The 16,260-nt window shown below is 38.8% G+C and overlaps 1 protein-coding gene across 2 annotated transcripts in view; it reads right to left on the reverse strand.

The window, feature by feature from the left end:
* Positions 1 to 5,502: 5,502 nt before the first annotated feature.
* pcdh1b (protocadherin 1b) overlaps positions 5,503 to 16,260 on the reverse strand; it is a 146,471-nt gene continuing 135,713 nt past the window's right edge. For both annotated transcript variants that reach the window (XM_056770260.1, XM_056770259.1), the window contains one exon: positions 5,503 to 7,385. In XM_056770260.1, coding sequence (XP_056626238.1) covers positions 6,982 to 7,385 — 404 coding nt within the window. In that variant the 3' untranslated portion in view covers positions 5,503 to 6,981. The remainder of the gene's footprint in view (positions 7,386 to 16,260) is intronic.

Below are 16,260 nucleotides of genomic sequence, written 5' to 3' on the forward strand. Positions count from 1 at the left end.
ATTTAACAGTTATGATTCTTTGCAGAGGTCTATATCAGAAGTAAAATAATTTTTAATAAACTTGCAGCAAACAAACTTGCTACTGACTGTAAGAGCCTTTTACATTAAGATTAATGGAAAGATCACTCACTAAATAGACTGTGCTCAAGAAATAAATGAAAGCACAAAAATCTGCCAACATTTTTTTATGGAAAAATGGCAGAACTCTATTCGGAATGATTTCAGATTTCATTTAAAACAAATCACCCACCTGAATAAACTCCAAACAAAACTTCTCCATGTTCGACTGTTATGAGTGGGACACCTGGAATCGGCAAAGGGAACGTTGGGATAGCCAGAAATTTTAAAATGCAAGCACTGTTTCTTATCGTCCTACAGAGATGCGCACCGGCGGTAAGCTAATCTTATTTTAACATTACATACAGCGCCTACAGGTATGTGCCTTCGTCATGCTGCAAACCGCAAGTGAAAGAGAGGAGCAGTCAGCCCTAACAGAGAGATGGTGGGGGGATAAATAGATGGTTCTCTCCTCTAATAAACACAAGCTTTGAGTGATTACCATTAACATTTATGCACATACATTTTGCACATAAGCATTTGACCTTCTGTCACAGTCATTATGAGCACATGCTGAGAAACACTGTGATGCCTGAACAGGTTGTCCTTTTAAAGAATATTCATAGCCTTGACATTTTCTTAAGAGGGACAGGTGTTGTCGATATGAGGCTCATCTACAACTTTCGACGTTGAAAAAGTGTCTTCCACTTTGTCACACATGAATTAAATGATAAATGTTTCTTTTTCTGCCATTTGTGTCACCAAATGGAAGTTTTAAATTAATGACTGTTTTAAACCCTGTTGAAAATTAAATACAATGTTGTTTCAAAGATAGATTTTCTCAGAAAGCTGAAACTTGAGGATGGGGGAAGACCTGACGGTACTGTACAATCTCAAAAAACAGTTGGAGTGTATTGGGAAAAATAGTTTTGAAATGGGTTACAAAATGTGCAAGCAAATACAGTACTTGCACCTTACCTGTGCTGTTTTAAACATTTCTCTCACTCCTTTCTTTTAAGACTATCTCAGCCTTTTTCTATATTACGTATTCAGCTGTCCTCAGACTGCCTGACTGTCTGGCTGCCAGCAGGTGAGGGGTTATTTCAAACACCCGTCATTAGACACTTCATTTGCCTGCACGGCAAAGCCAATATTTACAGTTGGGGAGGGCAGGCACTGTGCTGCCGAGGAAAACCACTGCTCTATCGGCCGAGAGGCTGATAACATTGACCCTCAGTCAAGCACTGCCCTCGGGGAACAACTCAGGAGCTCTGTAAATCCTCCTCATGAGAACACCAGTGATGGAAGGCAGCAGGGAGAGAAAAGTGCTGAATAAACAAACTTTTAAAAAGTTTTTCTATAAACTGCTAAGAAAGTGTATTGAATGTTTAACTTTTGTGGATGCACTTCTCATTAAGACTATCAATATGAAGACAATTTATTATTATATTATTTTCTTGAAAGATTGCAGCTTTAATGTTTCAGAGGAGAACTGGCACTCCTGGATAAAGTAGGTTTCTCCTGAAGGAGAAATTATGATTATTGGAGTTTTGCTTCCTCATGATTAACAAACAGAGAATATGGCAGTATTAAGTTTAGAAATTTTGATTATTTCATATTTAATTTAATTGTTTGAAATTATGCAGAGGTTTATGGTGCAGGATTTCCTCTTTAGTGATTAGTGATCCTGCTCCAAATTGCAGACGTTTCAGAATTTCTTTCAATCTGGTTTTCAAGCAGACATATAACACAAACTGTTGCTTTTGAACTCAGAAGAACTCCTTGGAACAATAGGTTTAACATTCAAGAACCTATCTGTATTTTTTTGTTAGGGTGCTCAAAAAGATTCACATTTTGTCCTGGTTTCAAAGACAAGGCTTACGTCTAGACCTAGATTAAAATGAATGTTTGAGCTGTTTTAACTGAAAATAACTATACATCAAAATATCTTAAAATATATCAGTTCCATTGTTTTGCCTAAAGATGCACACCAATAATATTTTACCAAAGCATTTTTAAAAAAGTGATATTATCCTGGTTTAACCTATAGCTTGTCTGCTTTGACACACCCAGATAAATTAATCTCTGCTAATGATCTGATGATTTAAATCAGATGTATTACAGTAAATAAGTCAAATTTGCATCGTAAATGTGTCCAGAGAACCAGTAAAGTGTGTATGCCGATCAATAATACCTATATTTTGTGGGGTTTAACAACTGCCACACAAGCTGAAGAAAGTTTAGGAAATATTAGAAAAGTCCTCCTTTTCTACTCACACAGTTCACTAGTTATTTCCAAGCTGCTACACTGGGTACATGTGTTCCCTAAAGAGTGAACTTGAAAGAGGGAACACATTTTCAAAGCACTGTCCCTGATGAATAAAAAAAACACTGTGTTTAATCAAAGCTACACAAAACCACTGACAATTCACGAAGGAAACAGCATTTTAACACAATGTATTTTATTGTAAAGCTATAAGGAAGGAGTACTTACAAGATAGTATTTCTTTGATTTGCTCAGCAAAAAATAAAAGACAACAGGGTTTTTGTCCTCTTTTTTCTTTCTTGTGTTTAACATGCGGATATTGATAAGAACATAATGGAACGGAAAGGGCTAAAACTCTTCAAAGCCACTGTTTTGCAAATAACACAAAACTCAAGAAAAAAATAAGACTTAATAAAAGGAGACAGTAAAACTTTAAAATAGACTAGAAGCAGGGAATGGTTACTGATGACAGTTTAGACATGGGCACGGAAATTCTGTGCACCCAACCCCCCAAACACACTCCCATACTAACGTACTCTACTTTGAAAAATATTTTACAATTTGTAAGATGTGTCTTTCATGTTCTTTTTTTGTACTTTTTAAAAAGCCACGTTATTAGCATGTACATAAAACTGTACAAAGAAAACAAGGCATCACAAGCATTTCGATATAAATATAACCAACACTTAGGCTACAAACTTTTACTTCCTGTAATGATCTATTTAAACAGTGGCTGTTCTTCAATTACTTGCTGTAGACTTTTAATGTTGAGATCACAAGAAGGCAAATGCCCACATATCGCTATAGTGTTTATTTCAGAGCCAAAGTCATAGTAATGAAGTTGTAGCCACTCGGCCCCTGCATGGCAAAATATTTTTATGGGGTGAAATAATGCTGTTCAACGTTGTACTCAGAAATGCACCGTGGGCTTTTTACGCATGTGACACTGCAACATTGTGACAGATTTGTTCACAACTCCTAATATCTGGACAAATGCATAAGGTGACTTCCCACCAGAACGACTCCATGTGTCAAATAATTGATTCTTAAATCACTTTGGATTTGATTGATTTCTGTATAATCAAATACACCGGCACACATGGAACAGAGCTCAGGTGAGGATGAAACTAAGCATCAGTCATGAGAGGGTCCATCTTTGTCTGAAGAACTTTTCAGACTGAAACACCCCTGTTACAAATCCACATTGTGTGCTAATTTTTTCAACATTTCAGAAAATTTAACAAAGATAGTACTATTCCGAGAGTGTTTAACACATTTAAAATCCACAAAATCTGCAGATTAACCCCCTAAAATACTGAAAAAGCCTGCAGATTTCATTTGGCCTAGTCATAAGATGGACCACTTTTTTACAGATAAAAAAAAGGTGATAGTTCACATTGTGTACTCATCACTGTGCTGCTGTTGGACCCCATTAAAAAAACAATCAGAAAATGTGCATAAGTAATGAACTAATAGCCATTGTGAATTTTGGTCTATGACTGCTTATATAAGACAGTAAGAAATTTTTATTATAGAGGAATAAAAAGCAGATAACAGCAAAGCAAGGATTTGACTCAAAATACCTTAATTTCAAAAGGAGGAAGAAGGGATTTGTTTGATAAAATAACAGCAGGTAAATTAAGAATAACCAGTGTTTCAACAATTCACCTAAAATAATACATTTGTGGGCCACTTAATTTAATACGGGTCACTTTTATAGTCGAAAAATTTGATCCCAAATCAGACTCAATGTACAAACCAACAGCTACGATTGCACAATTTAAAAAAAATCTGTGCGTGTAGACTGTCTTTCAGCTGACACATTTTTCTCTCGCTTTTTAACCCTTACCAAATTTTCCCAGTGTATACGAATATACTTTTTTGTCATTATGCTTTCCATCAAACTGAAGGCACTACTGTCCGAGATTTTACACAGCAAGAGCCAATTCCTTTATTGAGATGCCGTGACACAATCTGTCCATTGAAAACATGTCATGCTTGACAATTTCTAGCTTTAACAGCAGCGAGCGATACTCTTCATGCATCCACACGGTTACACAAGTGTGCAAAGACACACATTCAGTACGCAACATTGCACACACACACACACACACACACAGAGCGGATTTGACCCAGCAGTATCTGTGACAGTTGCTCTCCGGGAATACACTGCAGGTTTTCCCAGCGGGAGCGAGAGACTGTCTAACTGTCATGTGGCACCTGGACTCATGTAGCTTAAGCATCTTCTGTTTGTCACGGAAGAAAACTGCGGTAAGGTCAGTAGCTGGAACAATTAAAAGAATGGAAAGACCCCCCACATGTGGACTGTCTGATGCAGAAAACAAACCCAAATTTTGTAGGACCACAGCAACATCAGTGAGTAAGCGAGCGATGATGTGCTCAAATCGTCACGTTTGTTTATTTAAGAGGACAAAGCAAACAGGGATATTTGTATCTCCACTTAGCTATTGTATCTGGCATGAGATGATCAAAGACCAGGCGCTTGATGTATAACGCAGATTTCCACACACATTGGGATTCATAAATGCTAGACTTAGCACTTTGAGGATGAAATCTATACAAAGTCAATCTGTCAGCGTTTGTACAAGGGGTCGGCTAGGAACTTGAGAATATCCAAACATCAAATATAACCCTCACATGAGACACCAGCCTAAAGTGTTGGGTGATTTTGGTCTACATATTATTATTTTTCAAAAGGTGCCATTTTTATCAAATATTGAACTTAAAGCACTCGGCTCACATCCCTGTGTGCTTTTAACACCTACAGATTTACCAGCAAAGTCTGGAGGTGGAAAGTCATTTTTAAGTGGCGACTTAACTTTGTGACATGTTGTAAATTATGGTGCATTCATTGTGCGAGGCATGAGCTTCATTAGAGCTTTCGCTGACCTGCGTTGCCTTTGATTCAATCCAAGCTGCCATCATCCGCTATTAATAACAGCCGCGCATGAACTTCCTGTAAACTAACGCAGAAAGGCCTCGCTTTTAGATTTGGAAGTCGTGGCATCTAACGAAACCACCCCAGTTAGGTAAGTACCAGTTTGATTTTTCATCGATGTGCTAGTTAAATGCAGTTTTACGGTTATCGGAGTCCTATAATGTCATTCACCCAAAGCACACTTAAAACAGAATTTCAGAGATTCCTAGAGTATACTGGATTTGTGGAACACAACTTTAATGTGGTCAAACGATTATCTTCGGAGAGAAATGTTCTGCTGTCACTACTTCTGAACTCGTCTACCTCTTGTGAGTATTCAGTTTGACAGGGTCAGACCCACCACAGTGCAGAGCAAGAAATCTCTTGACACAACCACAAAATCTACACAACAGAGTTTGACATGTCCGAATACAAAGAGGCTATTGCACACCACGTGGACAGTTCTGTTTTTTTGTGAACATAGTGAAAAGCTGTTGGTCCTCCCTCAGGATGGGGTGGGTTGGACAAAGCTCTCCCAAAATCACAGCCTGGAGGGCAACTCACCTAGAGCTTTGTAGATCTCACTAGAGTCAACTGATCAAATACAGGAAAAAGTCACTAGGAGAGACAGTTATGATCGCTATGCTGTTTCCACAAGGCCTCCCTCGGGAAACGATGAAGCTTGTCATGAGACGACTTTTCAGAAATGACAAAAAACGTCACGCGAAAATCTGCTGCAATCCGTGTTTTCCCCTCGCTTCTTCATTTTGCCCCAATTCTGCACTCTTGAGTCCAATGTCAATAGACAGCTGAGGCTCCTTCCTTGGATTATCTTTAGCATTCTGTGTTGTCCTTCATTTACTGACAGCGAGGCGAAACGTCTGAGAAACGTCTACTCTCAACAAGTTCTGTACAAAGTTCTGTACGGTTACAGGGAGGGGAACGGAAATTGTTCCTCTAGACGTGTGTTGTATTTACATCACTGTACAATAAGAAAACAGCTTACCAAAGTAAGAAACATTTACCCTTTAGTACTTAAAGAATGATAAGGTACATGTTGAAAATGTATTTCCCTCGCCAGCGTTTTGTTTGCCAGTTCTTCTGGATTACCCTGCTTGAAAATTGTCAACACTAATACACACACAAAAGAAACGACAACAAAAAAAAAACGTGGTACTATTTGTATGTGTACACCAGCGTATATGTTTTTAGGTAACTACAGTCTGATCAGAAGTAATATTTATAGATATATTTATATACTGTATATATTAAAAAAATCAACAAAAGAATTTGAATAAAATAGGCGTACACCCCTGACCTTAAATTATCACAAAATTCACTTAAAAATTGTCCTTACATTCTTTCATTAAAAGTTTACGTGGGGGTTCTGTTCTTCATTGATATTCACAAAATTGTTTTCTTTTTTTCGAATCATTCTCTTCACATCTTTCTATTTGGCTTCCAGAGCCTCTAACAATGTGCAGGCATACATACTGTAAACCCCCGAAGGGTTTGAAGCAGGACACTAGCTGTGTTGTGTCAGCCATTAAGCTCATGGCTGAGGAGACTTGAGATGCATGTTCAGATGATCTGTGTAAATTGGGGTCTCGTTTCGAGGTGGATTTTGACAATGAGGCCTATTATCCTCTCACAGGCATTGCTGATGACAAGCCAATTGGATCAAGCGTGGAACCGAAACCAAAACGGAAAAACAGGCGCATCACAGGTAGATTTCTCTTTTGGAACCTTGGCTTGATGGTGTGGTGGCAGGGGCGTAGTCGGCTGTCTGACTTAGGGGTATCTCCTCCAGGGGGCAGTCCTTGCCGCCGTCGCCGCCTGTAGAATAGGCACTGGTGTAGGGTGGCAAGAAGCGAATGCTGGCCACTTTGTTGCTTCCACTTCTCTCTTCTCCCAGAGGCTTGGAGCTGCTGTCGGCCATCAAACGCTCCTGACCCTCCCTCTCCTGGTAAGGCACAAAGGTGGAGAGCTTCGGCCCACTCTTGGAACCTTTGGTACGGTCGGGTGAAGGCTGTCTGGGCATCCAGCAGGAATCCGAGTGGCCGTATTCAGTACACTCGCGCGTGCATTTTCCCGTCATGGCGACGTCAGGAAGAGGCCTCAGATCTGGATGAACAGAAAATAAAAGAATAGAAAATGAATAAAAACTTCTTTTTTTAAGGAGATACACAGCATCTTTAATGCTTCTTTCCTCCGGTACTTGTACTTTTAATTTGAATAGGCTACTGCTCACGGTCGTCATTTCTTTTTAGGCAGAAATTGCTCTCAGTATGGGTCAACACTCAATGGAAAATGTATTCACTGAACCTTTTCAAACGACAAACTAAAAGAAATACAGAACACTTTAAATATCCAATTAAAATTCAGTGAGACGGACTGCAGTATTTTATAAAAACCAGATAATAAACAACGAATAAAAAAACAAATAGAATATCGTGCTAGCCGAAAATGGGCTTAAAGGTACGAATAATTCACAGTCAATCAAAGCTGTGTAAACAGCCCCACAGATTCTTTTCTGCCTTGTTCACTTCAACCAGCCTGGGTAATGTATGCTAATCTTGACTTTAGAAGTTGGTAAAGCTGGATGGCATCACAAGGAGAGAAAAAAACGACTTGATCCGCAAAGGTCAAACTCTCTGTCTGAAAAATATAAATGCAAAAGCTGAGCCTAACCTTTCGTCTGAACGTGACATTAGATTAGTTTGATAGTGCGGATGTGAACAGGCAGAATGGCAGGTTCTCGGAGGGGACACATTTATTTCCCTAAATGTCTGACCTCTGTGAAAGGTTTTTTGATATGAGGCAGCAGATGTTTGTTCACTTTGTCTCTGTTTTTTAAGACTGGATTAGAAAACGTGAGTCACTTATACTATTAACGTCATGTACATTATATAATCCGATAGTTTTACTCCTCTAATCTGATTGGACAAGGGGCATTCAATATACATACTGTAGAATATGATCCAAAGCAACAGTAATAATTATTTGTATTTTGCTTTATTTTTGTCGCTCTTTGCACTTTTATCTTATATCTCACTCGTTTGCTATCACTCAACAAGTAATTTTGAAAGTTTAAGCTCCGACAGACCAACAGAGACTTTTTCTTTCTGGCACGTTGCACCTGAGTCACTCTCTCTCTCCTTCTCTTATCTCCCTTCTTCGAGTTCCAGTTCAGGCCCCCGCTGAGCCTGAAGGCTGGAGAGTTTGCCCTGCACCACTGCCCCCATCACCAATCACCCCCAATCTGGCTTTCCAGGACTTTTTCCTGCTAATTAGATTCTGCTGGCCCACTGTCACCATAATAGAATGGAAATTATTTCCAGATGAGTATCTGACATTTGGTGCTGTCATCTAAAGTAAAGAGGGAGGATGTGTTAAGGCTGGTTCCTCGCTTTCTCTGTGCTCTTTGGTGATGGAGGGCTGGATTTGCTTTACAACATTTTCATTCCACTGTAGTGCCCTTGGGGTGTGATATGGATGGAAATATACATGCAAGGTTCAAGCTGTTTTCCAATGAATTCCGCGGCCAATTGTGTAGCTGTCAAAATGTCTGTCGGACTGTTTCATTGTAGTTAAGAATGGCTGTTTGACATGCAGGTGGATGATTTTCATATGAAAGAGTCATAATGATTTGATCCGAATGACAGTAATGAATAAGAATATGCTTTTTATGTGTGGCCTATCAGGGAAATGAAAAAATCCAAACTATTATTTATTAACCTAGCTCACTTTGCCCTTGCATTCGTTCGGTGATCACTATATTTAATCTTCCATTTCTTGCAATTTAATGTATACAGTATTTGATACAGACACAGAGTATTTTATTAATTGTATAAATTGTTATTAATATTTTATGCCTCCAGTCCAGTGCAGTCATCGGAAGAGAACTAAATTGTAGTTAATACCTCACTGTTTACCCAGGAGCCCGCTACGTAAATCCCTAATATATTCAACCTTCTCACTTCATTCCATAATAGTCTCAGCCAATTGATTTCCAGCTGTGGCTGTGCCTTAAAGCCGCCCAGGGGAGCCAACCGCTCGGCCACTATGCACAGGTTGCCCTGGGTGACAGGTGTGAGGGATAGTAGTGGGAAAATCAGTCTTTATTTGACAGTTAACACCAACATATCCCACAATCCCTTGTGTGCCAGAGCAGGCTGATCTTGGGCACGGATGGAAGCAGACAGGCAGAGTTGATGGAAGCCCCTGACTCCCCTCCCTGCTGCCTTTCCCAACCCTGTGTTCGGCTGTCATTCGATCCGGCGTCCTCTCCCTCTGACCTCCATCTGCACGTATGCAAACCTCGTCGAGACTAATTAAACTTTGGCCAGATTAGAACTTTGTCTTGTCACTCTGTGTTCGTACTTAAACAAGTTATTACTTTTAGGAAAATTAAATTAGCCAGCTATTAATTAATCGACACACTGCTTTAGGAAGATAGAAGAGGGGAGAAAGAAATAATTTTGGGAAAGTTAAACACGAAGTATAGGCTTGAAAAGGAAAAGAAGGTGAACAAAATTTTAAAACATATATTTTTTTTAAACGACCGTAAGTATTTTATTAATGCACATTCCTGGTCTTAGTGTGAACTCACACTTCAGATAAAACTCCTTCATACTGAAGTTGTGGGTAACCAGTTTCTTACATTATACAAAAAAATACAATAGTACCAAAGTAAGAATAATAAGAATAAAAATGTCTATGAGCATCACTGTTACTGGCTGGGCAAACAGCAGCTCAGAATAACATTAGGAGGGACACAGCAGGAAAAGCAGCAAGACACAACGTACTGTCTAATGACAGCAAGCAGGAAAGATACCCGGCAGCATAAAACTATGAAGTATAATTCTAACGAGTTACCACGAGACCTTGACACAACTGAAATGAGCACAAAAACGTTCACACTGTTCTCCTGCATATCGCAAGGCACCACCAGAGCTACCATATATTTAATGTTCTAGTAAGATCTAATACTAAGTAAGCAAAAACATATTATTCAAATTAAAAATGATCACACCATGTCAGATGCAACCGGGACGACACGACAAAAGACATTAGAAACGTTGTGTAGACATGGTGTTTGTCAAATCCAGGCTTCGAATGATGGGTTTATTTGCTAAACATGATATTAATTGGATCCATAATAATAAACATGATGTCTTTAATTGAGTTTTCTGTTTTTGCAAATGAACTCTTCAGTTGTCTACTTTCATACTGTAAAAGCAATTTTTATAACAATGTGCCTTCTTCCATTAAATCATGCATATGGTCTCTATTCAAACTGAAAGCCGAAGAAACTCTTTGATTTAACATTTCAGACGAAGAAGAGTGATCTAATGCATATTCATATAAATATGCAATTCAAAACTTTGCCTCTCTTTCGCCATATTTGTTTTAAAACTAAAACTGCAAGTTGCTTTATGCACTTATCTTTATGTGATTAAAAACAACTGACATTTCTTAAAAAATCTCACCCAGCAGATCAAATTATGAGCCATTGTTATTAAGCTTGGACTCTTTTGGACACTGGTGTTTATGTACTTGCTCGATAACTCATTTGTAACCATAGAATCTAAGGAATTCAGCTTTAAGAAACTAATGACAGTAATCATGTCAAAAATTGATACATTTTAACTCAGCCAGTGGTTTGCTTGTGTAAATTTAGCCCTGTTCCATTGCCAGTTTTGATGCACTACATGATACCCAGACAGTGTAAAAAAAAAATATATATATCCAAAGAATACTCTTTATTCAAAATGTAAAGTCTATTTTTGATCCTATTACATCTTAAATATTGCAAAACTGACATAAACGTAATTCATAAAAGTAAGATTTTAAATTGGCAAATATATCCAAATAATATACTGTTGATTCTAAATGAATGCCTATTTTTGATCCTATGAAATCTTAAGTATTGCAAAATTGACATCCATTGTCCATATAGCCTTGTGCATCATTGTGTGTCAACCTGTCATGGCTGCCTACTAGAAAAAATGTTTGCAGGTCTTAAATAATGTCAGAATAAATATCTTCAGAAAGCAGATCAAGTTGCAGAGCTCATACTTGGGATCCCGAAAACATTCTACTCTTATCATTTGACTGCAGGTGGATTGAGTGTTTTCAAACATTTAATTACACTCTTTCATAGATACGCTCCTTTTTACATTTAGTTCTCCGCTCTCACTGCCACAGAGGAACCGTTTAAATCGCTGCTGCATTTCGCTTACGTGCGTTCCACAATGCTCTCCCCCATAACCGCGAGTGCATCGCTTTGCCAAAGCTTCACTTACGGCCTAAATGAGTTCTGAGCAGAGACAGAGACTGCTATCATTTGGACCATGTCCCATTGGCCTACATCTGTTAAACATGGGACTTATCTGATCTGCAAAAATCGATGTCCTCGCCCGCTGACCTGATTCGCTCACCCTACCCCGCCAGGCGAGAGAAAGGGGAGCGTAAGTTGTTTCGCAAACCTCCGCATGTTGGCAGGCTGTGTTTCAGTATGCATCAGCTGTATAGAATCTCCTCCTGGCTTAGGAAGATAAGCACATGGAGAAAGGCTGTAGCCCACGGCTAAATCAACTAGGGTAAGCTGCGTAGCATCTTCAACTCATGAATGTTTTAAAGTTGAGTTCGTCCGTGCATGAGCTGAATCATTGAAGATGAGGCCAGGCTCTAGCGTTTGATTGCTGAAGACCTAAACAACCCTCTGTGAAGTAAGAAGCAAGCACAAAAGACCCTCTTTGGACTCAAACCATACAAATAGATGGATAAAAAGAAGCAAACTCGACTGATCAATGTTTTTACGGCGTCAGTGACTCAACCAGTCTTCATGAAAATTGTAGTGAACTTACATCAGTGTTTCTCTTGAACTGGATTGGAATTGCTTTTGTTTGGTTTGCTCTTGAATGGAGCTGTAATCCATTCTCTGTGAATGGTGGTTTCCCTTTAAAATCTTGTTTTCCTCAAGAAAAGGACTTAATCACTGTGCAGGAACCCAGCCCACTGCAGTCAATGTGTAATGAAATTAACCAACCCACTGACAAACGTAACTACACTTCAGTACCAATTTCGGAGGTGTGATATGGATTGTAAGATTGGCCTGAGTTGATTTTTGTTAGAATGTGTCAATGAACCATGCTCCATTGCAAGTAGTCATCGTGCCATAGAAAATGAATAACTTTAATTGTTGCTTATGTCTAAATGACTTTTGGCAGAGGGGGAGAGGAACACTGCTATAAATATAAATGTCTGCCATTATAACAGGCCCCCACATATTATCTTTCAATGCCCTTTTTTACCCGATTTTATGCTACAGCGTATACACAGTTGCATCGCATACAAAGGTGACGAGCCGCAGTAATATCCTTAAAGGTGACAAAAATGATGAAAAATCTCCCCCGCAAATACTGAAACTTAAAAGAAACAGACTCGCAGGCAAATGCCATGCTGCACAAATTCATTTTCATTATTAATGATGAAGAACTGAGGGATGCTGAAAAAACGAGGGAAAGAATAAGAGAGATTTCTTTTTTCTTCTCTCTCGTCTCTCCCTCCAGAAATCAGTAGAGGGAAACTTCAATCATGCTACAAAAGTGAATAAATGTATGGCTGGAGCAAGCTGCCCTCGGGCCTTTGCTCTCTCTCTTTCTCAATAAGCTTTTAGGACCACAGTCGAGAGGGTACCACATAACTGAGACGAGCTGAATTTTGAGGAGAGCAGCGTACTTTAATTTTGGAGAGACTTTGTGAGATATTCTGCCTTATCTGCCATCATTAGAAACTGTTGATTATCTCTTCGAAAAGAACAGTGATGGTTGGGGTTTGGGTTGAAATGAATAAATGTTGGATGGTGTACGATGGGTATACATGCTCTTTTACAATTAATCTTTTCCTTTCAACCAAACCAAATTATTAGCAGGAAAAATCCTTGGGATATCCAATGCTATATGGGAGTGCGAAAGTGTGTATCAAGCGGCATCTATCGGTGAGGTTGGGAATTGCATACAACGGCTCACACCTCTCCCCTTCGAAGGACGATGGAGGCTGACATAGAACCATGATGGCATCACTATTTCACTTCTTTCCCAAAGGAGATAACGTATTTATGACACACTCTCTGTAGAGGGCTGTGTATGTAAATATAAATAGCTCATTCTAAGGTAATAAAAACAGAACGCTTATTATGTAAGCTCTTTACACACCTTTGACGACATGTATTTAATAATGCATTTCTGTCAATAGAACCTCCCAAACATCACACATTGGACCTTTAACTGAATGGTATGACACTGTTTACATATACAAAGGAAAGAGGCTTTAAACAAAAGTGTTGTTATTGATGTTTGCAGATAGCATTATATATCTTGACTCATGAATATGAATATGACATTGTTAACATATGTAACAATGCAATGTTAATATTAATATTATAGTATTGTTGCTTGCTTGGCTTCTACTTGGTATTAAAGTTGCATTATAGGCCACCATAATTTCTTTACAATTTTTTTTTTAAATGTATAATTAATAAAATAATAACTTACTGTATATGACTTCTCATGTATGTGTAATGGTCCCCAAGCACCACTTTCCACACAGACACGCACCACCATTTACAAAGGTTATATAAAAAGGCCCATATTTAAAAGGCCCCTGTCGGCACACACACACATTCAGGAAGAACTGGTGGTTAGTGGTCATTGCTGAGTGTGTTTTGGGGATGCTTTCTTTCTTTCTGTCGGCCAAGAGCCTCAGAGGAGAAAGGTCATCTGTGAGGTCAGAGCCGAGGTCATTCAGAATGACAAAATGTCAAGACACTGTTTCCCTGAGCCCTGGCGCCCTTGCAATAAAAATGTAAGTGTAAGAGTGCAGTAACCAAAGATGGTTTTGGGTGCACTTATGCCGGGCGTTGGTGTGTGAATTTGTGATTAGATCGCCAGAAGGGTGACGTGTTGTGATGGTGTGTGTGTGTGAGTGTAACCTGTATGCTAAACATATGGCTGTCGGACATGTTGTTATGAGAGAGACCATATGCTGGTTTTGGACATGATGAGCCTTTTTCTGCAGCACAGTACACATTCTCTCATACACGCACTCTCTGAAGGGATTACTATTCTTTTGTATCTAGGGACCAAACATCTATTCCTTCTTCAGAAAGAGTAAGCTACTCTTATCTGAATAGCTCAGGGATCCACAGGCTGCGATACAGTCACCTTATATTGATCTGGCAACCCAGCATCCCCGCTCTCAAAAAGTGTTTGAAAGCAAAACCTTTACCAAAGAATAACCAAAGTTAATAAAGTTATATAGGCACCGATCGTTTCTGCTGATATTTGATAGTTACTGCGATTGTTTTACCATAGTAGGCCAGGCTTTGTTCACTCCACACAATCCAATTTCGTTTTTAAATCTGATTTTAGGATTGACTGTCCACACTGTCATTCTGCAAGCTGCGAAATCTGATCCGTTTTCTCAGTGTATTCAATATCCTGCGTATCTACATCAGTTGCTATAGAAATGATGTCATCAGCACAATGCCAAGAGACTTTCCCATACGACAACCGAGAGTAGCTGTCAATGTGGAAAGAGAGGACGGAAAACTGGAAATTTAGCCTCCGCTCATGTCTATCATGACATCGCCAGGTGCACGAAAGAATAACCAACAGAGGGATTTCACACATTCATGCACATCTTGTCACGCTAGTGAATGTCACATAGTTCACTGTGCAAGAAAACAGCGAGTAAAAATATATATATTTAGACATAGCTCCTGACAATTTTGCAGCATGGGAAGTACACAGCGGGTTCCGGATGAAGGAAAAAACTTGAAATCTAATCTGACCGCTTAGACTAAGGCACAGTCCAAAAAAAAAATCAAATTTAATACGTTTTAAAACCACATTCAATATGGATGTGGTTTGTAGACACTAGATTTCATGTGTGGCTTCTGACTACAGAAAAAAGAAAACAAAATGGAAGTGGTCAGATACTGTGTCCCAATAAATTTTTTCACCCTGTTTCAAAGAGAAGTTAAAAAATCTAAACAGTCACTATAATACAGCAACGTGATCTCTCTCTCTCTCTTTATATATATGTCATACGTATAACATGTTAATTAAAATTATGTAAATACAGAACAGTGCAAATGTTTTTTTATAGATTTAAAGGTCCAATTTTTTGAAGGGTCTATTGACAGGAATGTAATATAATATACATAACTTCGTCTTCGAAGGTTTATAAAGATTTTAAGCCTTACGTTTTTGTTATCTTAGAACAAAGTATTTCTATCCCTAAACGGACAAACTGGCCTACACAGTGTGTTGCGTAGTTATTTTATCTCCTTCTGCAAAGAAGCGAAAATGGGACGACATCTTAGTGCTGTGTCAACCACCGTAGTGCTTTGAAAGGGAAACATAAGAAAAATTACATGGAGAGAGACAGACTGAGCCTTAATCCATTTGAACTTTGGCAATATGATCAAGATGTTGTAAAGGCCATTAATCCCTGAAGAACCAGAGGATCTGAATGTTGAACCTAAATGATGTTGTGAATAAATCCACATCCAGCACAGGCAGACAATGTCGACTGAAGAAGCGAGTTGTTCTCTCATTAATTTCAGCATCAGGAAGCTGCGCTGAGTTTCTTTGTGCTGTTGGTGTTTAGGGTAATGTACAATATTAAAACAGCTGGCTTCCCATCTTGGCATTAATGCCTATAAGAGTACAGTCATGTGGACAGGTTTTGACCTTTCTGAACCTTTCTTCCTCTTTCTGGGTTCATTTTACCGAACTCAAATATTATTGTTTTGTTTTCTACATTGTTGTGTGATGTCTGTGTTGTTTTCCTCTTCTTGTTCTAATTCTCTCTCTCTCTCTCTCGTCTCCATTTCACTGTAGCATCATTTCATGCTCCAAATTCCAAATTTACCATCATTATCTCAGAAAATGGAAAGACAAAAAAGCAGCGTTGCTTTCATTTAGCG

The sequence above is a fragment of the Triplophysa dalaica genome, chromosome 16 (genome assembly GCF_015846415.1).
Source record: "Triplophysa dalaica isolate WHDGS20190420 chromosome 16, ASM1584641v1, whole genome shotgun sequence".
NCBI classification, from domain to species: Eukaryota; Metazoa; Chordata; class Actinopteri; order Cypriniformes; family Nemacheilidae; genus Triplophysa; species Triplophysa dalaica.